The 27985-nt window shown below is 42.3% G+C and overlaps 1 protein-coding gene and 1 long non-coding RNA gene across 2 annotated transcripts in view; one reads left to right on the forward strand and one right to left on the reverse strand.

The window, feature by feature from the left end:
• Positions 1–5354, reverse strand: part of LOC105554610 — a 16222-nt gene extending 10868 nt beyond the window's left edge. Inside the window, exons 1-2 of the long non-coding RNA XR_001008353.1 lie at positions 4731–5354; positions 3351–3535 (exon numbers count right to left, since the gene is read on the reverse strand). This is a non-coding gene — a long non-coding RNA (uncharacterized LOC105554610). The remainder of the gene's footprint in view (positions 1–3350; positions 3536–4730) is intronic.
• Positions 1–27985, forward strand: part of FER1L6 (fer-1-like family member 6) — a 195362-nt gene that overhangs the window by 129150 nt on the left and 38227 nt on the right. The window contains exons 24-34 of the mRNA XM_012001151.1: positions 4743–4853; positions 5111–5272; positions 6723–6903; positions 9209–9435; positions 11256–11378; positions 12585–12624; positions 13900–14015; positions 15023–15154; positions 16065–16190; positions 20795–20922; positions 26859–27029. Of these exons, the coding sequence (XP_011856541.1) occupies positions 4743–4853; positions 5111–5272; positions 6723–6903; positions 9209–9435; positions 11256–11378; positions 12585–12624; positions 13900–14015; positions 15023–15154; positions 16065–16190; positions 20795–20922; positions 26859–27029 (1517 nt within the window). The remainder of the gene's footprint in view (positions 1–4742; positions 4854–5110; positions 5273–6722; positions 6904–9208; positions 9436–11255; positions 11379–12584; positions 12625–13899; positions 14016–15022; positions 15155–16064; positions 16191–20794; positions 20923–26858; positions 27030–27985) is intronic.

Below are 27985 nucleotides of genomic sequence, written 5' to 3' on the forward strand. Positions count from 1 at the left end.
TGAGCCGGATTTCAACTGTCGGGCCATTCCCCAGGCCCCTCACAGCAGTGTCCCCTTTTGCAATCTTAGAACTGTCTGTTGTTATTCACACTTTGGCCTTCTTTTCCATACTCCATACTTAGAACACTTGTTTCCTCTACTTTTATAATGTTTCTCTTGTTTTCAGAGCCCTCTCTCTCCTATTACAGTTTTCCTCTCCTCTGCTGCTTGAATATTCTCCTTCTGGAAAGTCCACCTCCCTTTCTTAGAATGTTTTGCTTCCTGTGTTGGTTTCCTATTGCTGCTCTAACAAATGACCACCGACGTGGTGGCTTAAGACAACCCAATTTATTATCTTACAGTTCTTCAGGTCAGATGTTGGAAAGGGTCCCTTATCGGGGCATCAGCAGGTCCGTGTTCCTTCTGGAGGCTCTAGGGGGAAATCTGTTTCCTTGTCTATTCTGGTTTCTGGGAATGGCCTGCATTCCTTGGCTGGTGGCCCTTCCTTTACCTTCAAGCCAGCCAGATAGCTTCTTCAAGTCTCTCTCTCTCATTGTCTATTTCTCCCCAGAACCTCCTGTCTACTTCCATTACCACATCTCTTCCTACTCTGGCTCTCCTGCTGCTGTCTCGTAAGGACCCTCAAGGATACATAGGGCCCACCCAGATAATCCAGGATAAACTACTCATCCCAAGATCCTTAATTTAATCACACGTGCCACATTCCTTTTTGCCATTTAAGGTAACGTATTTATAGGTTCTGAGGATTAAGATATGAACATCTTTGGGGAGTCATTATTCTGCCCAACACACTTCCCAATTCCTAGAAATATCTCAGCCTTCCTAGAGGGGTAGTGCACTACAGCCCCCCAGAAGGGGCCACTGCTATTTGGTCAATGTGGCTGGCACCCCCTACAGTTGTGCCGTGTGCAGCCTCCGTGGATTTATGTGTTAACTCTGCTGCTTAGAATCCATTCTTCCTTTTCATTCAACTTTCTAGGACTCTTTCTCTTACCATCATGTGAATGTTCTCGAATTTTTTCATTTGTTTTTAATCTTCTTTGTCTATGTGGTATAGATTTAACCTAAGTTCTATTGGCTTAAAAAATGAGATATTCTTCTCTGATGCTTGGCACTCATTAAGTCTTCTCATTAGAGGTCTGAGTTAAATGATTTAAATAGCTTCAGAGAGCATCTCTGTGTGAGCTTTCTCCCTGTTTTAAAGGTAAAGTGTTATTAACTGATTATTGACCTGCTAATAAAGACTTTGCAGAAGGCATCCACCCTAAAATAGGCTTAGTGAAGGGTCAAGGAGGGAAAGCTTGATGATCCTTACATAATATTAAGAACTTCCAGGCCAGGTGCAGTGGCTCACACCTGTAATCTCAGCGCTTTGGGAGGCAGAGACGGGTGGATCACCTGAGGTCAGGAGTTTAAGACCAGCCTGGCTAACATGGTGATACCCCGTCTCTACTAAAAATACAAAATTAGCTGGGCATGTTGGCATGCTATTGTAATCCCAGCTACTCAGGAGGCTGAGGCAGGAGAATTGCTTGAACCCGGGAGGCAGAAGTTGCAGTGAGCCGGGATCGCACCACTGCACTCCAGCCTGGGTGACAGAGTAAGACTATTGAAAACCAAACAAACAAACTTCCAGTAGAGACCCTGCTCAAGCCCTCCAGACAATCTCCTCAACTCACCAACTTTATCCCGGAGCTCACACTTACCTCTTCTGGTGGTTCTGGCTTTGCCATAATCTCACTGTTTGATGTTAGGCTCGTTAAATTTCCTCTTAGGTTTTTTTTGTTTTGTTTTGTTTTGTTTTGTTTTGTTTGCCTGGGTTGGAAACAATTTTCTTTCAGCAAGCTGAAGATATTATTCCATTGTTTGGGCTGTGCTTTCTCTTTTGAGAGGTTGGTTATCATTCTTATTGTTGCTCCTTAAAAAGTGATCTTTGTTTTTTTTTTTTCCCTCATCTGATTGTTTTTAAGGTACTTTTCTTTATTTTTTGTTTTTTAGCAGTTTTACTATGTTGTACTAAAGTACAGTTTTGTTTTTATCTTGTTGGGTTTTATAGAGCTTTTAAAACCCTGGCTTGATGTTTTAAATTAGTTTTGGAAAATTGTCAGCCTTTATCAAAGATTGCTTCTGTCCTATTCTATTCCTCCTCTTTTCTCTCCCCTTTCTCCTCTCCTTGCCTCACCTCTTTTTGCCTCCTCTGTGACTCCAATTACATGTATATTAGACCTTTTAATTCTCTGTGCCTCTTATGTTCTTTTATGCATTGTCTATCATTTTTGTCTCTCTGAGCTTTATTTTATCCATAATATGGCCTATCTTCCAGCTCATTTCTCCTGCCTCTTTTTTAAAACCTATTCACTAAGTTCTTTCCAGTGACTAAATTTTCAGCCATAGAATTTCCATTTCTTTTTTTATTATAGATTTCATTTATCTATTGAAACTTTTTATCTGGTTTCTTATTGAACAGATTAAGCATTGTTACTTTAAAGTTCATGTCAGATTACCACATTATCTGAATCCTCTATGAGTCTGTTTCTTTGGTTAGTTTCTCTTGTTAATCACATTGTCTTATCTCTGTGCCTCCCATATTTTATTGCATGCTAGACATTTCTACATAAAAATATGTAGTGAGCTCTTAAGTGATGGAGCCCAAGAAACCACTGTACTAAAGATGAGATATAATAGAAATATAAATTATGGGCTGAGGGAGACAGAAAGGAGAAAGGCTTCTGAGCATTAGTGATTTTTCAGATGGGCAGGGCTGGGACTAGGGTCATGCATGACCCTAAGAGTGAGTGCCTCCTTAATTTTTGTACCCTGTGTGCCACACTGGTTCACCCTTGTCCTGGACCTACTTTGAGGTCCTGATATTTTACTTCCATGGGGATATTAGAGCAGTCTGGCTTTCAGACCAACTACCCATCCTGCTCACCCCCAATTCTTGCTATTTTGCCTTCATAACAATCCCTTGTTTTTCCCTGGCCCTATGTGCTGACTAACTGCATATCATATGGTTTTATAGGCCAGCAACCAACCCATTTCACTGGAAAAAGCTTAATCTTGGCTGGTAGCAAAGTCATTTAATTGCCACCATGTTATAGGATTCTTTAAGGGCTGTGTTGAGCTCTTAACAGCATTTTTCAGGCATTTATGAAGCAAAACTTCTTTGGCCATTTCCCAAGCTGATACTTCAGCGGCCCCAGGATAAAACATATGATGGTTTTTTAAAAGCACATCTAGAGGCAGCCCCTCCTATGCCACCATCACAGCTGTTTTGTGGCTTTCCCTTTAAAGCTAGAGGGGCTATTGACTTTCCCAGTGAGGTGATGCTTGCACGCTAAATTGCTCACCTCTTCAATGCCAGGCAGTATTGGGCATTGCCATCCTTGTCATTTACCAGCTTCTTGATCCGAGCTGGTGCATCCTGCAGCTTCATTACCTTAAGCCTATTTCACATTTGCAGTATCTGCTCTCCTTTTTCTGAGCTTTCTTGTAATTAGCTTAACCACATCTGCTGTTGCCAACTAGAATATGTCTGTGAAAAAGGAATGGTGATATATTTGCATTTTGCAGATTGTGATGCACAATTAGACTTTTTCTAGCATACGGAGCATGTGGACTAATATGTCAGTCAACCAATAAACATTTATCAAGAACTCACTGTATATGGAGGGGCTTGGAGAATGAAGTAAATAAAGACTTCCTCTTGGCCAAGTCCCTGTAATTTGTTCAGGCAGACAAACAGCCCCAGGAAGGAGAACCCCCTGCTCCAACGCAATGTTTAATAAAACATCTGATTCCCAAGGAGCTTGGTGGGTCATCTGGCCCAGTATCTGAGGCTCAGAGAGGGAAAGGTACTTGTGCAGGCTCACACAGCAGAGCCTTATTTCTGGACTCGGTCTCCTAATTTCTGCACGAAATCTGTATAGAGGACACATTGCACTCAACCGGCATTGAAATGGTAGAAGCAGCTGGGATCGGGTCAGAAAAAAAGCTGCTTTTATTTTTTGTTTTCTTTGGGGAAACCTTCTTGAAAGATGTAAGTGTCGAACCAGGTTTTGAGGGCAGTGTGAGATAGCCTACACTGAGGAAAAAAACCCTGTTCTCAGTAGAACTCTGTAAGTCCTTTGTGTGAAATTTCAGCAAAGCTGAAATTGTCCTGAAGTTTCATTAACCCCAAGTGCACAAGAAGTGACAAGTTTTCATCTGCCTTCAAAACATTTCATTTTCTGCTCCACTGATTAAGACGTAGTCTCTGTTGGATTAAATGTGATTTTTTTTTTTTTTTTTTGGTAGTAGTCGTAGTAGTAGTGCATAATGGCTTTTCTGGAGATCTTGACAAGTCCGAAGGGAGTGGGGCTCATTAAGACTCAAACGTTTGGAATCTGATAGAAGCTCCTTCTCCACTACCCTGCTGTGGTTCTTGTGTAATTTTTATTAAGTTGTAAAGACCTGTCTTCCGTATTCGTTTTTCTCTCTCCCCTCTATACTGTGAGCTCTGGGTTATTAGCCTTGTGGCACATCTTAAGTGCTCGCTAAATGTTGGTTACCCTTGTAAATGAATGCATTTATCAATTAATACATAATTATATATGGTAAAATGCATGGTCCTTGTATTTTAAGCTGGAAACATGACTTTTGTTGGCAAAACAGTGAACATCTTACTGATGAGGTGGTTATGTGGCACCGTTGCCACCCCTGTGTCTCTCCAGTGTCTAACTCATACTTGCCTTGTGTGGTAGGTCCCTTCCTCCGGGCTGCAAGGCCTCCCACCCGTTGAGCCACCAGACATCACCCAGATCTACCCGGTTCCTGCCAACATTCGGCCGGTGCTGAGCAAATACCGAGTGGAGGTATGGGTCAGGATAGGAGCTGAGTTGTTCTTTGGGACTCAAGGGCAGCGGCCCTGCCTGAATTGTAGGAGAGGTGGTATGGGATGGGCGGGAGACCTGGAGAAAAAGAATGAGCCCTCAAAAAGCTGTGCGGTTCTTTCCTGGAGGAACATAGCGTGGTTCTTGGGGAGAAGGTCTGACTTTTCCACACAGAGCCAGGGCAGGCGTGGGGCTCCTCCGTGGAGGGGTGGCGATGGCTCTGCTGGTCGTCTCCTCAGGTTCTCTTCTGGGGAGTTCGGGAAATGAAGAAGGTGCAGCTCCTCTCCGTGGATCGGCCCCAGGTTCTCATCGAGTGCGGAGGACGAGGTGTGAAGTCCTGTGTGATCCAGAGCTACAAGAACAACCCGAACTTCAGCGTCCAGGCAGACGCTTTCGAAGTGGTGCGAGCTTCTCACTCTCCCGACCTGGCTCATTCCTCTTTTTTCCACAGATGAGACATTTTAGGGTTTCAGATGTCCACTATCTGCAAGAAAGAATTAATTTAGTGAAAAGCCAGAATTTCAGAATGAGATATAATAGACTTTTGTTGTTGTTTTGTTTTGAAACTTTTCCAGTGTGGATCATACAGCAATCAAAGCAGGTTGACAAACTTTTTCCTAGAATAGCAGTTCCCAAAGTGTGGTCCCTAATTCATCAGCATCAGCATCACCTGAGAACTTGTTAGAAATGCTCATTCTCAGGTCCAGCTGTTCTGAGTTAGAAACTATTGTGGGGAGGGCCAGATGTCTAGTTGAACAAGATTTCCAGGTGATTCTGATATATACTAAAATTTGAGAACCACTGGCCTAGAAAATACTGTAATAAAATTTATTTTAATGGCTACTTTTTTTTTTTTTTTTTTTGAGATGGAGTCTCACTCTGTCGCCTAGGCTGGAGGTGCAGTAATGCAGTCTCGGCTCATTGCAAGCTCCGCCTCCTGGGTTCATGCCATTCTTCTGCCTCAGCCTCCCGAGTAGCTGGGACTACAGGCACCTGCCACCACACCTGGCTAATTCTTTGTAGTTTTAGTAGAGATGGGGTTTCACCATGTTAGTCAGGATGGTCTTGATCTCCTGACCTCGTGATCCACCTGCCTCAGCCTCCCAAAGTGCTGGGATGACAGGCTTAATGGCTATATTTTTTAAAAAAGAATTTGTACTTAGAATGTCAGGAGTTTACATGTGAATTTATGCTTCTAAAGTGATTTTTTGACATCTGTGCTTTTATTTATTTCAATATTTCAACATACTTTTTTGTGCTTTGATTTGAAACTAATTGCAAAGAAAAATATTGCTTTGTGCAACCCAGCTTGCTCCACTGGACATATATCCCCAGTTGGCAAAGCCTACAATGGAAGAATGTGCGCGGTGTTTGCAAACCTTTTGTATCACACTGCACTGCATTTCGGGGGCCACCAGGGAAAACAGGTGGCTGGGGCACTGTCCCTTCACTCTCAGCTCTGTATTAAATGGCTTGACTTTCATCTCTTTTATATAACGGGCCTGGATAAGCTTTCGTTGGAGATGAGAGTTCTTCTGGCAGATAATGACAAAATAAAGAGGTCTGAAAATGACTGTCAGAGACAGCACAGAAGTGAGAGATTTTTGTAATTTAAACCTGGGACAAATTGTTACTAAGGCAGACTTCCTATTTCGGTGAATTACTCCCTGGCTTGGTAAGATACTGCTCCAGAGTTTTGGCAAGCTGCAGGACTGGCCAGGAGGGACAGAATGGCAAGGCAGAGACAAGGTAGGCTGGATGCCCAGCTGGCTTTGGGTCTGCCCATGGAAGAGTCACCAGGCCTCAAGCAGCCAGGCCCAGGCCCCTCTTCATCTCAGCCTCTCTCTGCAGGAACTGCCTGAGAATGAGCTTCTGCACCCACCACTGAGCATCTGCGTGGTGGACTGGAGAGCTTTTGGGAGGAGTACCCTTGTGGGCACCTATACCATCAACTACTTGAAGCAGTTTTTGTGTAAATCCAGAGAGCCCCTTGCCCCCATCTCACACGTGGATGCAACCCAACTTGGGCATGGTGAGAAGCTGCTCCTAGATTTTGTAGCTGTAACTGTAAAGTCATGGCGCCTGCAGAGTGCCTGTTATGGGGCTGGCTCAAAGAGGATGCCCCACAGCCCAGTGGCTGGGTGGATCTTTCTGATGAGCTTGCTCCTGCAGGGGTCTCTGCTTTCTTTGGCTGCCACATTCTTACTTTGACTCACATCGGGTCATTAACTCTAACGCGCCTTCCCTGAATAGGACTTACGCTCCTGCCTGCCTCCACGCTGACATTTCGCTTGGCTCTGTGCTTGACGTTGTTTTAGTTTGTTCTATTTTGTATCTCAGGTGCACAAAGTTGAGTTCATTGCACGTCTCCGTTTCATGCTGTACAATCATCATTGGTCTATTCAAAGATTCTCTCATTCTGTCCACTGTCCTCCTTATTCCTTATCTCTAATCCCAGTTCCCTCCCCACTGCAGGCCCTACACCACCATCCTTGTCAAATTTAAGTCGATTTAATCTACCTAAATAATATGATGCTATAATTTTCATTTGTTTTCCTATTCTTTTCACTGAATTCTCTGTTTTAAGCTCTATCCACATTGCTGTGTGTACATTAGCCTGTTACTATTACTTGCTGCATCTACAACACTTAACTTTTCCTTTCCTCTCATATTAGACCCATTGGCTGCCTCAACTCCCCTTTCCATAATCAGTGCTGCAATGAATATCCCTGTGTGTGTTCCCTGAGGGAAGATGCTATGTGGGAATTTCTCTGGAATGTACACCCAGGGGTGAGATCGCTAGGTCCCAGGAAATATGTACATGTATTTTCATTAATTAGCGCCAGGGGGCACTCTAGAGAGCCGCACTGATCTACACCAGTCTACATCAGTCTATACTGCCATTTCTGCATTTGGAACCCCATTTTTCTCCTCCTCAGCAGCACCTGCTATTTTCCAACTTTCTAGATTTTTGTTTTGCTTTGGTTTGGTTTTAGCTTTTTGCTACTCTGTGGATATAGATTAGTATCTAATTTTTATTTTAACTTGAATTTCTCTGCTTGCTACTGTGTACACACCCTTCATATCCTTGCTGCCATATTCATCTTCCTTCCGTGATGCCAGTTCATGTCCTTTGCCCATATTTTATGTGCTTTAATTTTTTTTGATTCACAAATTCTTTGTATTTTCTAGATGTTAAAATCCTGTGGATTGTAGATATTGTTTATATCTTTTCCTAGTATGGTAACTACTAACCTTGTCTATAATTCCTATCTATGAGCAGAAATCCTTGATTGAGATATAATCAGACCCCTCCATGTTTTAAACTTTATAGTTTATATTTTTAGTCTTGTTTAAGAAATCTTTTCTCACCCCTTGGTCACAAAGGTATTATCTTATATTTTCTTCTACTAGCTTTATAGTTTTAGCTTTCTCATTTAGATCTTTAATCATCTGCATTTATATATGATTTTAAGTGGAGATTCAGCTGCAGTTTTCTCCATATAGAGCACCATTTTCCCCCCAAAGGGTCTGCTGACCTATCATTCATTTTCCCAATGATTTGTACTGCCATCTTTCTCATAAACCAAGTTGCCATACATCCCCTGTCCATTTCTAAGATTTCTAGTCTGTCTCACTGGTTTCTTTGTCTCTATGCCCAGTATGAAGTAGATACCCATAAGAGTTTGTTGGGTTGCATTTGCTGTTGGAAAGTCAGCAAATGCGGGGAGAGAAACTCTGGAGTTTGTGGCAGCCATGGGGGTACCGAACTGGGAAATGTTCCCGAGTACTGACTCCTACAGCATAAAACGGAGAGATGAGGACAGTGTTATAACCTTTCTATGGCATCAGCAGCCCAGTTAAGAATCTCACGAAGCTCTGGGCATACCTCTGCTCCCTGCCAGGCACATGTACTTATATGCCCAGGGTTCTGCCTACAGTTGGGGGCTTCATGGCTCTCTGGAGCTCCAAAGGCTCCCCAGATTAACACACAACAGGGAGACAATCCCCCCCGACACAGAATCTGTACCCGAAACCTTTATTTTCGTAATCCCAGTGACCACAATTGATTAAAATTACTTTGAGTGATCAGTAACAAATACAACCATTTATTGATGACCTATTATGTGCCAGACGCCTTACATCATGGTCTCATTTCATCCTCCCAGTGAGATGGATATTTTTACTGTCATTTTATACATAAGAAAATGAGGTTCAGAAATATTAGCAACCTGACATTTTTGAATCCAGATCTGACTGATTCCTAGTATTAGGTTCCTGAAATGACCACCCTGTGATGCAGCCCAGCTCCATGACCTGATGTGCTTTCATTTCAGAGACTTCAGATTCGCTAACAGCCCCTGAGTCCTCTGGAGCCCACAGCTCCTCCCAGGATCCCCCAGCAGATCACATTTATGTGGATGTTGAGCCACCTCCCACAGTGGTGCCCGACTCTGCCCAGGCCCAGCCAGCCACCCTGGTTGACATCCCTGACTCATCCCCGATGCTGGAGCCTGAACACAAACCTGTAGCCCAGGAGCCACCAAAAGATGGAAAACCTAAGGTCAGACTAAAATCCCTCTCCATATTTACAAGGCTCATTGGAGTTTGCATTGGAGGCCTCAAACAATATGAAGTTGCTTGTAGTGTGACCGTGGGCAAGCAGCTTCACATTTCCGAGTATCATTTCATTCTTTCTAAAATGAGGATATTAATACTCACTTCACAGCTTTGTTGTAGGATCAGAAAGTTAATGTGCATGAAATTAAAGTGCTAGTCACTTTAATATTTAATTGACAGTAATATTTAATTGAACGGGAACTCTTAATTCATTAGCTTGGAAAGGCCATGGGCTTCTTCATCCAAGCATGTTCCACAAATATTTAGGTCCTACTTTGTACAAGATCATATGGGACCAAGAAGATGCATCTTTTGGATTCTAAAGAGGAGTAAAATAGTAAAGATTCTGGAAGGAGAGATTGACAAGTACACAAATAACCACAAAACAAGGATATGGTTAATCTTTTTAAATTATATATTTGAGTGAAAAATCTTGGTGTACCAATTGAATTAAAAGAGAAGGCCATTTTAAGAAGGTCTTAAGGGACCAGGCATGGTGGCTCACACCTGTAATCTTAGCACTTTGGGAGGCTGAGGTGGGCAGATTACCTAAGGCCAGGAGTTCAAGACCAGCCTGGCCAATATGGTGCAACTCCATCTCTACTAAAAAAAATAAAATAAAAAAATAAGCCAGGTGTGGTGGCACTCACCTGTAATCCCAGCTACTCCAGAGGCTGAGGCAGGAGAATCACTTGAGCCTGGGAGGTGGAGGCTGCAGTGAGCCAAAATCATGCCACTGTACTCCAGCCTGGGCAACAGAGCAAGCTTCCATCTAAAAAAACCAAAAAGGTCTTAAGGAACAACCTGCCCAGCAAATGGTAAAGGATGAAATTAAAAAAAAAAAAAGAGTGGAAAAGTGAGATAGGTGCATGGAATGGATATTTGCACAGGCTGCTCTCATCTCATGCCTGGTCAGCGACCCTCTGTGACGCCTTACGCGGTTTGCTGCATTCCCCTAGCGTTGCACCTGTGACTTTCTGTTGACTTCTCAGATTCAGTGTTCATCATTCAGCGTTCATCTCAGATTCATCATAAAATTGTGAGCCTCAGCAGGGTAAGAGGTAATTTTTTAACATCTCTATATCCCCTGCACTCGATAGAGTGCCTGGATCATGGTACGGACTCAAGAGATGACTTGGTGAGTGAATGGAAGATGAATGCCTGGTGAGTCCTGCATCCGTAGCTCCAGCAGGACCCCGTCTTCTCCCACAAATGCCTCCTTTCTACCACACGTCTATCACTCCCTCTCCTGCCACCCCATCACTTATGTGATAGAAGTCATTTACTTGTACACATTCAAATCAGAAATGACACCAAAGAATTGCCTAAATTATGTCACTTAATCCTCAGGACAGTGGTGGGTATTATTGCCCCTAGTTGAGGAAACTGAGAATTACAACATTTATATTAATTGCTCAATGATTTATAACCTTGCTATACCGCATTGCATCATATAGTCTAGTCCTCATTTGTTGCATGCCTAGCTCCTGTACTCTAAGCTATCCAGTGTGGGATTGTGTCTAATTCTCCATTCATCCTTAATGTCAAAAACAGTATCTCACATATGCTCAATAATCAATGAATGAATGGATGAATAGATTATTGAACTTTGATTTGTGGAAGTGATACAGAGAGCTGCCAGCATAAAACCAGTGGATACCTCTGTGTGTTTTCCTAAATGTTTACTTCCTCACAAGCCAGTTGACCACCAGGATGCAGCCAAATGATGTTGAACTAATAACTCATTCCCCCATCCCTTGCCAGGATCCCAGGAAACCTTCCCGGAGGTCCACTAAGAGGAGAAAGAGGACCATAGCGGATGAATCTGCTGAAAACGTGATTGACTGGTGGTCTAAGTATTACGCCTCCCTGAAGAAAGCCCAGAAGGTAGAGTCTCCCCTACCTGTGGCAGTCAAGAGACTCAATAAGAAAACAGCACCTTCTCCCACCCTGAGTCCTACATAACCTCCTTTTAAATGCCACTGTACATAGGCCCTACTCAGGTGTGGTTCTGTTAACTGCAGAAAGGTAAGAAGCCTGGAAGAACCAGAGATCCTGAATTACAAAATTCCCACTTTTTGGCTGGAGCTGGCCCTAGGACACAAGATCTGCTGTAAATACTGGAAGGATGTTCAGTCTAGCATGGCATCTGGAGGATCTGCCCCCCAGCCAGACTCAGGGGGGTCCAGCAGGGAGAAATGGGGTCTCTGGACAGGTAGGCATCAATTATTGGGGCCTCAGGAGATACCCCAGTCTAAGGACCCCAAGTCACCAGCAGGATTCTAAGTTCATATGACCTTAGCAAATGGTACTATAAGTGGGTTTGCATAGCAAGAGCAGGGCCTCTTGTCCATGGAATGAGACAGATCTAATTATAAAGGTGGAGAGCCAGTGGGGAGTAGGCCTGGAGAGTCTGGCAAAAGCTCGGCAACTGGGTGTGGTAAGATTTCTCACCCCTAAGTATGGAAGGGAAGAAAAATTACTCGGATGTTATATTTAATTGAATGCTCTTCTGATTCTTTAGTTTGGAAAGTCTATGGTTGCATCTAGAACTATTTCTCAAATATTGATATATACTGAAAAAGCAAATGTTAGTCCCTGCCTCCAACCTCCCTCCTTTTGCTGCAATGGACACTATCACTTCCTGTGAGAACTCAGCCCTTTCCTCTTTCTCTTTTAACCTCCCCAATCTATGGTACCATCCCAAGGACCAGACATGCCAACAGACACAACTCATGGTGCGGACCAGGGAGATGCTCTAGGGAGGTGGAAAAATATTGGGGAGATAGTTGGCTTGCCTTGTGGCTGAGAGGGTCCTGCATATAGGGGACAAAGATGTCTACAGCTTGATCACAGTTTTCTTGGATGTGCGGATACCTCTTTTCTAGGATAGGGCATCCTACTGGGCTTAACCCCCAGATCTTTACAGTGAGGCTTCATTTTGGGGGACTGCTTAGAGACTGTTTGAATATTCTTTTAAAATAGTGTTCTCTGGGAATGCAGAGGGCTGAGATAATTGAATTAGAATTGTTAGTCAGAATTAATAAATCAAGTATTGCGGTGTCAATAATCTTGTCTCCTCCTTTTTCAAAGGCAAAGGAGAGAAATCCCAAGGGAAAAAAAGGCAATACAGGTAAGCAGCTATTCTGGGGACATTTGTCCATAGAATAGGGCCATTGTTACAAGAAAATTGTAAAATGGAAGCCATGGGAGGTGTATTAGAGCTCAACTCCCTCCTTTCCTGAGTTTAGAAACAATCTCAGAAAGATGGTAGAACTTTAAAATGTGGTCATGTAGCTCTTGGTGCTGGACTGGAACCAGACCTCAGTTCTTCTGAATTCAGTTCAGTGCTGGAATGGACCCTTTGGCTCAAGTTCCTATGTTGACAGTCTTAATGTAGAAACCATAGAATAAAAATAGAAGCAATCTGGATGACCGGTCAAAGTCAACATGATAAACTTTATTAGAGGTGAGTATAAAGACCTGGATTTGGGTTCCAAAACTCAGTCTACAGGATTGGACAGCTCTTGTTTGGCAGAAGGTCAAATGAGAGGCCTCAGATTTCAAATGACCACAAACTCAATTCAGGCCAACAGTAGGTCTCAGCCTAAATACGATTGTAACACTAAGCAGTCAATGTTCTTTCATTTGATGCTGATAGAGGTGGAAAAACCAGAGCCAGGCTCAGTTCCTCAGACCACTCCTAATTAGTACGTGTAATTCTAAGACCAACCCCTTGTCATAGGAAATAGTATCTTCACCTTGCAAATGATGAAACAGAGGTACAAAGAGGTCAAGTAATTTGTCCAACATTACACAGCTAGAAAATAACAGAGCTAGAGTCCATATCAGGCGGTTTCTCCCCTGCAGAGCCTGCTGCTAAAAAATTACTGAGTAATCCCACTAACAACTTTGCACACAAGACCCTTAGGATATTTGAGCCTCATATTGAACTAGATGTCTCTCAAGTCCCTTAATGGATCTGAGAGAGAAAGTGACTCCAAAAAGCTTTGGAGTCAGTCCAAGTTCCAAGTCTGTTCTTTGCTAATTGGGTGAATGGGCAAATTATTCTCTCTGTGCCGAGTTTAACGAGTTCTTATATGCACTGTAACACATTGGCCCATAGAATAGGGCCATTGCCCTATTCCTATTGCCCAGCCCTAGGGGATCCACTGACGTTGGATTTATATATGCATGGGGTGCCCTGCAGTCAGGCACTGTACCGACTGTATGTAACAATCCTACGGCAAAAAGTTACTATTTGTTTTTAAAAAGAAAGGTCACAAGTTACTACTTCTGAAGGGTCACAACATAGGACATGTCAGAGCAAAGGGAAAGAAGGAGCTTGGCTTTGTTCCTTCTCATCTCAACCGCCATGAGAAATCTAATTTCTGCTGAATATCCACAGAGGCAAAGCCAGATGAGGTAGTGGTAGAGATAGAAGATGGCCCAAAGAAGAAGAAAGACAAAATGCTCAAGAAGAAACTCAAAGATGATGGAATCCCCAACCTGGCCATCTTGCAGGTATGTGGGGACACAGGCATCTGTGCCACAGATGGGGAGGGATGCTCAGCAATGAGGTTCTGTTAGTGCTTGGGTCAACCCTAGTCATGCCTTTGTTTAACTGACTTATTTTGTCTTCATTATCATCGATGTAGAGAAGTAAACTTTGATGTGCATTTAAGCCAAGACAGGAAGCTTGTTCATTTTCCATTTTCTATACCCTCATATGGAGAAGGGACACAACTTAAATTGTTTAGTGTGGACCTTGCAAATTAATATACAGCATTTGAGCTCCCTTTGGCTCATCTCTAGGTGCTTGTCATCATCATGCAAATGTATACACACTCAAGGTAGCAGGAGATTTAACTCCAACTAAAGTCAGCTCCATTAGGCCAATCTTAATATTAGTCAGAGGGTATTAGCTAGAGGTATATTGATAGCTATGAAAATTTGAAGTGTGAAAATTATATATATAGATAACCAATTTAGGTAAACAATTTATATAGGAAAGCTGAATAAGTAAATTATACTACCAAACATAAAACTCAACTCAATTTTGCATTTCCAAAGCATGTATATAATTTTCCCCTTGGAAACTTCATGTCTATATGCATTACAATAAAAACAAGTATTCCATCGCTTTATATATGTTAATAATTATATATTTAATGAACATTATTGATTTGAATCTCCTCAAAGCATTATAGTTTATATCCAACAACCAATGGCATCAACTAGCTCTAAAAGGTTTGTTGTATCTATACTTATATATTACAATTTTTAAAAATTTACCTATACTTTTTAGAATTTAAAAGTTCATCAAAACATTTCATAAAATTCACAGTAGCAGTTTCAGGAGTGCTGAGCCAATCCATGTTCCTTATCTTGCTGAAGATAAATTACCAATGGCCTCAGATTTTCCCAAGGGACACATATCAAGGCTGATTTTGGAGAATCTTGGCATTTCTCGTTAAATCAATCCTGGGCTTTCCTTCCACTTAGCACAATCTTCTTCCTTTGCCCTAAAGATATATGATGGTGATCTCGAGAGTGAATTCAACAATTTTGAAGACTGGGTGAAAACTTTTGAGCTCTTCAGAGGCAAGTCTACAGAAGATGACCATGGTCTTGATGGGGATCGAGTCATAGGAAAATTTAAGGCAGGTTCCACTGTTAATCCTTTTATTTGGCTCTCCCTGTCCATAAATGTCAGGTATGACTCAATTCTGTTAATGGAATTGTGGTGTGGGATGTGTGTAGGGAAAATCCTTAATTTGTACTCAAGTCCCTCTCTAGAGCTCCACAAAACCTAACCCCAGTCTTTTAAGATATTTTTGGGTTGTGACCAGTGGATTGGAACTCAGTCTGGTGAAAAATAAGGAGACAGACTCATTTCCTGAAAGGAACACTGAACTTTACTTTGTTCTCTCCATCCCTGGCATACCAAATGTGTGACTTATGCAAGCCTACCAGTTGGACGATTAAACTAATTAGGCAACACCAGCCCTTCATCTCGTAGACTTACAGTGTCAACATCACAAAGTAGTAGCCAGCATTCGCTATAAACATACAACAAGCTGGGCCCTTTCTATGCAGCATGCTATGTTGGAAATAGCACAGGCATTACAGTTTGCCCATCTGGATTCAAATCCTAGTTATAGTACTAACCAACTGCATGATCTGGAACAAAGTGCTTCACCTCCCTAAGCCTCAGTTGCTATGTCTGGAAATAGGAATACTGCAGTCAGGATTGAATGAGATAATGGGGGAAGCACTAGCACAGCACCCCACATGTAAAAGGCACTTCGTGTCCCATCTGTTCTGTTCCTCATATAACAGTCCTGTGTGGGGGTGTTAATGTACAATGCCAGTTCATGGGTGTACCATGAAGAAGCTCAGATGCAAGCAGGCTACATAAATTGCCCAAGGACACCCAACTGGCAAGTTTAGCACCAACCCAGGTCCTTCAGATTCCCAGGCTGTGCTCATTTTCCCAGCACTGTGCTCTCTGTGGGTTTTGGTGGGACATATGACCATCTCATTTCAATGGGTTGCATTTTGTGGTTCCAGGGCTCCTTCTGCATCTACAAAAGCCCCGATGATTCTAGCTCTGAGGACAGCGGGCAGCTGAGAATCCAGCAAGGGATTCCACCCAGTTACCCCGTCACAGTGCTGATCAGAGTATACATTGTCGCGGTGAGCCATCCTTGTTTGCTTTGAGGGGGTGTATTTATCTGCTTAGGCTGCCATAACAAAATATATGGCAGACTGGGAGGCTTAAACAACAGAAATTTACTTTCCCAGAGTTCTGAATGCCGTCAGTCTATAATTAAGTTGCTACCAGGGTTGGTGTCTTGTGAGGCCTCTCTTGCTGGCTTGTGGATGGCTGCCTTCTTGCTGTGTCCTCACATGGCCTTTCCTCTGTGCAAGTGTATATAGGGAGAGAGCGAGCTCTGATATATTCTCCTCTTCCTATAAAGACACTAGCCCTGTCATATTAGAGCAGCACCACTATGACCTCATTTAACCTTAATTACCTCCCTAAAGCCATGTCTCCAACTACAGTCACCTTAGGAGTTAGGGGTTCAACATATGGGGGTATGAAGTTAGGCTGGCAAAACAGACATGTTATGGCTTTTCTGAGCATACAGGACTGTTCTGTCAGTGTAGTTTTATCTGCTCCCTGTGGTTGCCCGTGGCAGGAGGGGGAACCAAATAGGAGGGAAGCAGGAAACTACAGGAAAGACAGTTAGGGGGAAGGACCAAGGCAGAACAGGGCAGCAGTTATTGTGAAATTCTCCTCCCACAGCCATGCCTCTGCACTATTGCAGTAGGCAATTTCGCTTTGAATGTGTTTCCAAGAAAGATGTTAACTCCTCTAAGTTTCCTTCTTCCTGATAATGACAGCACAAAACTTTGATTATTAAACTTTTCGGCCTCATTAGCAGAAGCTCAGGGCCAAATTTAATGCTCGATCAAAGCAACCGTATGAACCCCAGTGCTTCATGGATTTGCTTTAATCTCCTGACCTTGGATGTGGTTTTTGTAATTGTATTTTATTATAATGCTCTTATTTTATGTCAACCGTTTGCTTCCATTGCCTACATTGTTTCAAAGAAACATAAATGTAACACAAAATAAAAATGAATTATCCTTTAATGCTAAGGGAGAAATAAATGTTTTTCCATCATGCAGTTCTCAGGTTTCCTTCATCATCCTCTGTATCATCATCACAACCACCACGTGCCAGGGATGTTGCGATGAAAAGAACATAGTCTCTGCCTTCAAGGAAGTCACAGTGTAGTTGGAAAGATGAGAAGAACTTGTAAAGTCACTGACAATGTTGGGTAGTCAACATGAAACACCACCCTCAGGATGCTTTAGACTAACCTTTTCAAAATTGTGTTCAGGAAGTCACTTGTGTTTTGGGAGATGTAGGCATTCCTTAGGAAACAGAACATATGTTCAAATAAATTGGAGAAATAGTGCATATTTCCTTCTCCAACCTTTGAGATTTACAAAGCTCATTAGCACATTCAAGGCTCTGAGCTTTTCAGAAGCAAATAAACCCTATTTAGTAATCTTGACCAGCATTTTCTAAACTTTTGCCTCATATCTTTTTCCCCGCTACAGAAAATCTTACAGAGCTAAAGTTCTCTAAGATACAGTTTGGGGAATCCATAAATAGTATGAACAGTAGGAAGGAGAAGGAAGAATTTCTGTGAACTACAGAGATTGGAGAAAGATCTGTCTCCTTATTCATGTATTCATTCAGAAAATATCTACTGCACACCTTTTATGTGTTTAGTACCTTCTAGGCAAAGGCCAGAGAAACAGATCAGGTTTCTGTCCAGGAGGTAGCATGGGGGAGGGAGGCCTTGGGCTGGAACTTGAGAACAGGAGGGACTTGAACAAACAGGGAGTCAGAAGGTGGCAGTAGGCAAATTCACTAGTTATGGACAGTTGATACTTTTCATTGATACTTCTAGTAGTTTGATTATGTGTAGTTTGCTCTCATACTAATATTTAATTAATTAAATTCTCAAATCTTTTAATTAAAAGAACACTAACAAGTAAAAAAAAAAATGCTACTTAAAACTTGCATAAAGAAAGAAATCAAATTTCCCCACCTCTTTTTTTCCTTACTTAACAAGATATATGGGCCATTTTTTTCTAAATTAGTATGTACAGGTCTTCATTCCTTTTAGTAGCTGTATAGCATTTTCTTGAGTAAATGTAGTATTCTTTTATTTATCCAATAAATATTAAGAAGACCCTATTTTATGTCCTAGAGGTAAAGTAATGAACAAGATAAACAGTGCTCTTGCTCTCATGGAGATTACATACTAGTTGAGGGTGATGTGAGAATTAGGAAGATATAAAAATAAACAAAGGAACAGATAAATGAACGGCATTCGTGTCAGAGATAACTGCTTTGTAAAGAATTAAAATTGGCTGATGTGACAAGAAGAAATGGGAAGGACTGTTTTGCATTGTATTTCTTTCCAAGTAATCAACAAATACATTGCTTACAATTTTTGGCTATTAAACAGTGTTCTAGTGAACATCCTTGAACATACAGCTTTATAAGCTCACACTATTCTATCTACAGGATAGAGTCCTAAATATGGAATTGTTTCTCAGCTTTCATTGCTGCAGAGTTTTTCCATCTTTTTGATACCATTTCTTACCATCCTCCTACTCTGGCCTTTCCTTAGAAAGTATTTGCCTTTGACAGTATAAGGCCTAGATTGTCTGGAATCAGACTTTATTCTCAGAAACAGATCATCATTCAACTGGTCAGTGCTAAATGCAAGAGTCATAGGGTCATGGATTCAGAGACCATTAGTTCTGGGAAGGGCCTTCAGGTCCACCCCATGATTTTACAGGTAGATCTCAGAGAGTCGACATGACCTGCCCAATATCACACACTACTTAGAAATGTAGTAATGCCAGGTGCTGTGGCTCATGCCTGTAATCCCAGCACTTTTGGAGACCAAGGTGAACAGATTGCTTGAGCTCAGAAGTTTGAGACCAGCCTGGGCAACACGGTAAGACCCCATCTCTGATACAAAAATTAGTGGCACGTAGTGGCTCATGCCTGTAGTTCCAGCTACTTGGGAGGTTGAGGTGGGAGGATCACTTGAGCCTGGGAGGCATAAGTTGCAGTGAGCCAAGACCACGCCACTGTACTCCAGCCTGGGCGACAGAGCAAGATACTGTCTGAAAAAAGAAAAAAAAGAAATATAGTCGTATATTTCTTAACAATGGGAATACGTTCTGAGAAATGTGTTGTTAGGCTGTTTCAGTGTTGTGCAAGTGTCAGACTGTATTTACACAAACCTAGATGGTATGGCCTCCTACATGATGGTATAGCCTATTGCACTCCTAGACTATGAATCTGTATAGCACGTTACTGTGTAGACTACTGTAGGCAATTATAACACAACGGTATTTGTGTATCTAAACATAGAAAAGGTACAGTAAAAATACAGTATGAAAGATTTGAAAAAAAGGTACACCTGTCTAGAGCACTTGCCGTGAATGGAGCTTGCCAGACTGGAAGTTGCTCTGGGTGAGTCAGTGAGTGAGTGGTGAGTGAATGTGAAGGCCTAGGATGTTACTGTCTGCTACTGTAAAGTTTAAAAACACTGTGTACTTAAGCTACACTAAATTTATAAAATACATTTATCCTTATTCAATAATAAATTAACTTTAGCTTACTATAACTTTTTTACTTTTTAGACTTTTAAGGTTTTTTAACTTGACTCTGGTCAAAACAGCAGTTAGCTTAAAACACAAACACATTGTTCAGCTGTACACAAATATGTTCTTGACATCCTTAGCCGATAAGCTTTTTCCTATTTTTAAATTATTTTATTTTTACTTTTTAAACTTTGTTGTTAAAAAGTAAGACAAACACACACACACACACACGCACACACGCACATTAGCCTAGGCCTACGCAGGATCAGGATCATCAATATCACTGTCTTCTACCTCCACATTTTGTCCCACTGGAAGGTCTTCAAGGGCAATCACACGCATGCAGCTGTTATCCCTTATAACAACACATTTTTCTGGATGCCTTCTGAAGGACCTGCCTGAGGATGTTTTACAGTTAACTTTTTTATAATAAATAGAAAAAGTACACTCTAAAGTTTAAAAAGTATAGTAAATAAACCAGTAACATCATTATTTATTGTCATTGTCAAGTATTATGTACTGTTCGAGATTGTATAGTCTTATATGACTGTTAGCATGGTAGGTTTGCTTATAGCATCACCACAAACATATGAGTAATGTGTTGCACTACAACACTGCAACAGATATGATGTCCCTGGATCATAGAAATTTTCCAGCTCCATTATAATTTTACAGGACTGCCATCGTACATGTGGTCAGTCCTTGACCAAGACATCATAAAGAGGTGCATGACTGTAGAACTAGAACTCAAACTCATGCCTTCTGCCTCCTGGTCCAGCATTTTTCTCATTTTTCTGTGCCAAGAGCTTCTTTCCAACCGAGGAGATGACTCCAGAGAAAGTTGAACTTGGGCAAAGCCAGTAATTTTTATTTTTAACAGCAAAATGCAGATGCTAAAGTACTGGCTCTTAACCTTGTCTGCACACTAGAATTATCTAGGGAGGTTTTCAAAAGCCCAAAGCCCTGGCCCATTGAATCAGACTATCTAGAGAGAGAAGTCAGGCATTAGCATTTTTGAAAGCACCAAGGTAATCCCAGTGTACAACCAACGTTGAGAGCTATTGAGCCAAATACATTTTCTTTTTCCTTTCCAGGCATTTAATCTTAGTCCAGCTGATCCAGATGGCAAATCAGATCCCTACATTGTGATCAAGCTTGGCAAGACAGAAATCAAAGACCGGGATAAATACATCCCCAAACAACTGAACCCAGTATTTGGAAGGTCAGTGGCCACCTGGGCTGCGTTTTATTGTCCTTTCTGTGCTTGCTCCTGCTGTGTTTCTGTGGGGACGGTGTGTGCATGTGTGTGTTCCTGGGTGAAATGGTGCCAGGAGGTTAAATGCTGGCTTCTGCTCTTGGTAAAAACCAAGCAAACCTATGTCCATGGAGCAGGATTGAATTCTTCCATGGTCCCCTGAGGAATTTGGTGGTACTTGGTGATCTCCTTACCCATAGCTTTCTTTACTGTAATTTTTTTCTTTTTCTTTTTTTTTTTTTTTTTTTTTGTGTGTGTGTGAACTTAAGTAGAGAAATATATACCCACAGCTCTCTAATTACCATTTTCTGGATTTTAGATTTAATAGGCATCTTGCAGGGTCACTGGATTCAGCCTTGTGCTTTTGAACAGAGCAGAGATTTCCTTTTTATAAAAAAGGCAGCCAAAGTCTAGGGAGGTTAAGAAACATATTCAAGTTCAGATGACACAATTGGAGGATAATGGGCCAGAAGTTTAGTCTTTTGTCTCCTACTAAAGGGATTTTTCCATCGTATCATTTTGAGGTTCATTTGAGGTGACTCCTGAGGTCAAAAAGTTGAACTCTCTCTTCAAGTTGTGCTTTGTTTTCCTGTAAAGTGTTAAAAGCTACTGCATTTGCATAAGGGGACTAGGCATTTGCCAGCTCACAGCAACCTTGCCATGCTCACTGATCCTATAATAGGATGTGCTACGCATTGCTGTTCCCTGTTTGAGTTTGTGCACCTGTCGTTCACTCTGGAATCAAGGTGGCCTTGGTTTCATTCTGCCACATACAAGCTCTACAACCTTGGGCAGATGGCTTAACCTCTCTGTTCCTAGTTTTCCTGACCTGCAAAGCAGCAACAGTGACACCTAAATCTCAGATTCCTTTAGAAGATTAAATGTGTAAAGCATCTAGCACATCACATTGGCTATGCCAGCACACAGTTGACACTCAGAACACATTAGCTCCCTTCCTCTCCACCTTGGTAATTGTGGTAGCAGAGGATACATCTTTAGTGTGTTTAATTTCTTCTTTCTTGAGTTTCTTGAGTAAGCAGGAACATGGGATAAAATCTCCATTGGCCCCATTTAAATTCATTTACACATCTGTGATCACTTTGGAGCCTCTGACATTTAATCAGCACTAGCCTCTTACATTTTATTGCTCCTGAGGAAATGAGGGCAATAAATGATCTTGCCTGTCCAGATTAATGAGAATGACAGTGCTGGGGGGACTTACCCTTGCTTCCCTCATCTAGAGATGACCTTTATCGTCACCTGCCGCTTATGTAACTAGTGTTTCAGTGTGACAACCGCTTGGTAGACACTTTCACCACAGTGCCTTGAACTAGACTTGTTTTACTACCCATGCTATATGGTTATGGCAAACAAGAGAAGAGGATGATGAAGTAATGTTCCTTCATGCCTCTGATATTGCAGCACCTCATCCAAAAGCTCTCCAGATGTGGATGTTTTGTTGGATATGTATTTAATTTTTACTTAGGAACAGAAGTTGCCAGCACAATCCCACAGTGTTCAAGCAGGAAGAGTAGAGGGTTCTTGTGCCTGACCCGGGGTCTGCGGAATCCTTCCTCATAACTTCAGCGTCTCAGTATCAGTGTGAGGGTGTCACAGCCTCCAACCCCTGATGCCCTGGTATCTTGCATTGCTTTACCTTTCTTCGTAGCCTCTGACATGGATTAGATGTTTATGGATTTATTGGCCATCTCCCATCTCCCCACTAGAATGTAAGAAGTATTTGAGCAGGGACTTAGTCTAGTCTGGTTAATGCCATATCCCCAGCACCTAGGACAGGGCCTGGCACACAGCAGGTGCTCAGTATGTATTTGTGGAATGAACAGATAGATGGATGGATGGATGGGTGCGTGGGTCGGTGGGTGGCTAGATGGACAAAATGCCAGTCAGTTGTCCGTGGGATTTAATGGGGCCCTATCTCCACATCATCTTGATATGGTGCATGTCTGTAGGCTTTGACAGTTTCTTCCTCACGGCTCTTACGGTTTCCCAGAATGTTTCCCATTGTCTCCACCACCTTGATAATTAACCATAAAGCAAAATGAGATCCTAAGGAACTGAACAATGGGTTAATAAATCAGCTCTACCTCCCCTTACTCATTCACATCTGCAGGACTTTGTCCTTGCTGTGCCCTCACCATGACATGCCTTTCTTTTTCTTGTCCACCTGCAGAACTTCATTTATTCCTCACAATTACTGGGAATCCACCATGTGTCAGGCACACTGCTAAGTGCTGGGACACAGTGAGGACCAAGCCACAATCTGTACCTTCAAGGTGCCCACGAATATTGACAGAACATCAAATAAATGTGTGATTACCATAGGCTGCTGCAAGTCCTGTGAAGACCCTGGGAAGGCATAAGACCATCTTGGGAGTGTTGAGGGGGTGGGAAGGGATGGGTGTTCTTTGCCCTGCAAAGTTCAGAGTGTAGGGAGGATGTGATGTGGCAGGAACTGGGGGTATCAATCAGGGTTCCACCACAGGAAGGGACCTAGCAGAGGAGAGAGAAAGAGAGAGAATTCCCCAGGGCTTCCTTAACAAAATACCATAAACTGGGTGGCTGAAACAACAGAAATTCATTCTCACAGTTTGGGATACTGAAAGTGTGATATTCTGGGATGCTTCCTTCTGTGGGCTGCAAGGGAGCCTTTATTCCCTGCCTCCCTCCCAGCTTCTGGTGATCTGCTGGCAATTCCTGGTGCTCCCTGGCTGGTAGATGCATTGCTCCAATATCAGCCTTCATCTCCACGTGGCCTGCTCCCTGCATCTCTCCACATCATCTTCCCTCTGTGCACATCTGTCTCTGTGCCAAATTTTCCTCTTTACAAGGACACCAGTCATATTGCATTAGGGCCCATCCTAATGACCTCATTATAGCTTGATTACCTCTATTAAGACCTCACTTCCAAATAAGGTCTGATTTTGAGGTGCTAGATCTGGAGCTTCAGCTTATCTTTTGGCGGAGACAAAATTCGACCCGTAGCAATATATACTGCTTTTCCTCTTTATTATGAGATTATTGTTTTTGCTCTTAAGGGTTTTCAACTGGTTAGAAAAGGCCTATTTAGATTATCAAGGAGAATATTCTTCAATTAAAGTCAACTAATTGTGGATGTTAATTACATCTACAAAATGCCACCATAGCAACACCTGGATTAGTGTTTGATTGAATAACTGGAGACTATAGTTGAGTCAAGTAGACACATGAAACTCACCATCACCCTGTGAGTAGATTGCAAATGCTTTTTTCTTTCCAATCAGGTCGTCATTTTGGTGACTATGTGCCAGCTCCTGGAGAGGTATAAAGTGTGCATGACCCTGTTTCCATGGAACCTACGCCCTTATGGAGGAGGCAGGGAATAAAAAAAAAAATCAGGCAGATATAAAATTGCCTGTATGATCAAGGACCTTGACCTGGTTGGGAAAATGGCTAAGATTAGAAGTTCTGCAGATCTGGAGCACGGAGAACTTCCATTTGCACTCAAGGCTCAGTCAAAGAGTCATCTCTGTGAAACCTTCCATAGTCACCCCTCCCTAGACAGGTGTACTAGTGACACCCTGCCTGTAACTGTGTTGGAGCTCCTGCCACCTGATTTAGCCATATTCTTATTTGCCTTCCCCACTGGAAAGAAATTGTTTTACTTATCTCTTAAAAACTGCAGTGCCTGGCACGTGGTAGACACACAATAAATACTGAATGAACAAATGAATACATTGAAGAATGAATGACTGACCAAATGAACAATGGAACATCGTTCTTCTGAAGCTCAGAGGCTCTTCGTTCTTTCACCAAGTCTCAGTTTTGGCCCATTTCATGATGCATTCTATTTTCCCAAACTACCCTTACATCTAGGGATAGTACCTCACTGACAAGTTGGTATAAGGCTAATTTTTCCCTGGGTGACTGGAAGTTCAACCATAGTGGGCTGTTTTTTTTTTTTTTTTGAGATGGAGTTTTGCTCTTGTCACCCAGGCTGGAGTGCAATGGCATGATCTCGACTCACTGTAACCTCCGCCTGCCAGGTTCAAGCTATTCTCCTGCCTCAGCCTCCCAAATAGCTGGGACTACAGGCGCCCACCACCACGCTGGGCTAATTTTTGTATTTTTAGTAGAGACGGGGTTTCACCATGTTGGCCAGGCTTGTCTTGAACTCCTGGCCTCGAGTGATCCACCTGCCTCGGCCTCCGTAAGTGCTGGGATTATAGGTGTGAGCCACCGCGCCCGGCCCTGTTTTTGGTAACTTTTATTGACAGCTTCGTTTGAAATTTAGGTGACATTAATATGTGGGCCCACAGCTTGGGGAGATGGGCCAGGGTGATTAAGTCTTCTGTCATGGTTGCCAGCAGCAGTTAAACCCTTAATAAGTCCTTCCAGTGACAGTAATGGTGATGGCTCAGGGGCACATGGCTGGAGGCTTCCTTGTGATGCACCTGCAGAGTATCAATTACAGTTTAGAATGTAAATCTTGGAGCTCAGGCAGGCAATACGGTGCCTTCAGATGGAAGACATACATACGGATTTCTTTCCCACACAACCATATCCCTGGCCTGCTAGAGCCGCTTCTGTCAGTTACCATCACTGGAGCTGTCCAGCGTCTCTGCTTTTTTCTCTCTGAGGAGGGTTAATTGGCTTGGGCATGCTGCAGTTGCTGTGCCTGCTTCACTGGGGAGCGAGTGTCAGGGCTAAGTGGATCTGACCATGAGGGCAGCAGCCCAGACAGCCCTGTGGACATGCAGGGAAATAATGGGCTCACATTCTCCTTGCTCCCCCTCCTTTCTGTCCACTGCTCCCAGCCCAGCCCATCCTGTACCAGAGCAGACAGTCTAGACAGCTGGAGAATACTGCTGTGTCCTTGCTTTTGTTTTCAGGGAGGCATTTCCCTACAATGTAGAGTTTTGCTTAACATTTAATTTTCAAGTACCAGTCCCAATGCAGGAACTCAGTAGCATGGATAATTTATCATCACAGGAAATCCAACAGCATTAATGCTCCTTGAGACAACTTGCATTGGTGTGGTTTCATGGGAGGAGCATTGAGCTAGGAATTAAGAACCTGGCACTTAGATTGGCCTGATTGATGACCTTGGGCAAGTCGCTAGTATTCTCTAGATTTCAATTTCCTTATCTGTAAAATGAAGGGATTGGATATGGTGATTTCTGAGATCTCGTATGGGTCACAGAAACATTTATTTTGTGTGTACTCTCTGCAGGTCAAGTGCAGGCTCCAGCAATGCAGAAACCAAAAAAAGAAAGGCAGGTCCCTGTTCTCAAGGGGCACATAGTCTTGTAGAGACAGCACTTTGGTCTTGCAATTCTATGTTTTTATAAGGTTTTCATTTAAAATAAATGTAGCTAGTATTTGTTGATGAAGCAATAATGGAGGGGAAGGGGAATGGCAGCGTATTGGGTACCAGTTGAATGCCTGAAAGTAAAATACGTGTTTTATAGAAACAATACTGCATTTAAACCCTATGCTAAATTTATAAAGAAGACATATATACTCATTTATAATATGGAGGTTAAGATGAATTAAATAACTTTCCCAAAGTTTTACAATCAGGAAGTTGCAGATTCAAAACCAAAATTAAAAATCAGTCCTGTTTGAAACCAAAATCCAAAGTTTTTCCTCTCCATCACCCTAGTCGAAGACTACAAGATGTGGTCCATGAAAAGGGGAGATTATTGGCTATTTGAAATTGATAACAGACTTGAAAATTCTTTGTACTGCAATGAAAAACCAAACAAATATCTGCTAAGTATTAACTGAGTTGCTGAGTATTTCATGAGTTCACATGAATAGTGGGCTAGCTAAAAGTGAAGCTGGGAATGGTTCCCTGTGTCACCAAATGTTACTGACTCTCGAAGTCTCTGCTTGGACCACAGGTCATTTGAGATCCAAGCCACATTCCCAAAGGAGTCCCTGCTCTCCATCCTGATCTATGACCATGACATGATTGGCACAGATGACCTTATTGGTGAGACCAAGATCGACCTGGAGAACCGCTTCCACAGCAAACACCGAGCCATCTGTGGCTTGCAGAGCCAGTACGAGATGTAAGTTCTTTCTACCCCGGAGACACTCGGCATTCTGAAGCTGTTGTAGCCTTCAGGGCTCCAGACTCTGCATCCCAGTTGTCCACCTCTAGGAAGGCCAGACCAGGCTCAGCTTTAATGTCTCAAATGGGCTCCACACCAGCAGAGCTGGCTTGGGGAGACTCTGTTCAGTGCATTTGAGAGTCGTGGTGACTGGGGAGGCAGCTCTGATTGAGAACCAAGGGCAGGTTCAAGAGTCAAGAGCTAAATGTATGTGTTCACTGAGTCAGACGTGCCTTGAAATCGGGTTCCCCTGGTGGAGAATAATGCTAGAAGAAGAATAATTAATATAATACAAATGCCAGTGTCCAAGCTAATTATAACACTCACGTACTTTTGATAAAGCACTTTACATGGAGTATCTCATTGAATTTTCTGAACCACCCTTTGAGGTGTTATCCACATTTTATAAATGAAGGAAGAACTGACCCAACTTTCACTCTTTTTTCAAATGTATTTTTAATTTTTGTGGGTACATAGATGTGTGTGTGTGTGTATATATATATGGTATATGACATATTTGGTACAGGAATACAATGCATAATAATCACAGGGCAAATGGGATATCCGTCACCTCAAATATTTATCCTTTATATTATAAACATCCAATTATACTCTTAGTTATTTTAAAATAGACAAGAAATTATTGACTATAGTTGCCCTGTTGTGCTATCAGATACTAGATCTTATTCTATCTAAATATATTTTTGTACTCATTAACCATCATCCACTCTCTATCTCCATGAGTTCAAGTATTTAAGTGAGAACATGCCAAGTTTGTCTTTCTGTGCCTGGTTTATTTTACTTAACCTAATGTCTTCAATTCATTTTGATTTTAATTTTGCATATGGTGAGACACAGGGGTCTACTTCCATTCTTCTGCATATGGATATCCAGTTTTCCCAGCATCATTTATT

The sequence above is a fragment of the Mandrillus leucophaeus genome, unplaced genomic scaffold, assembly GCF_000951045.1.
Source record: "Mandrillus leucophaeus isolate KB7577 unplaced genomic scaffold, Mleu.le_1.0 Scaffold650, whole genome shotgun sequence".
NCBI lineage: Eukaryota > Metazoa > Chordata > Mammalia > Primates > Cercopithecidae > Mandrillus > Mandrillus leucophaeus.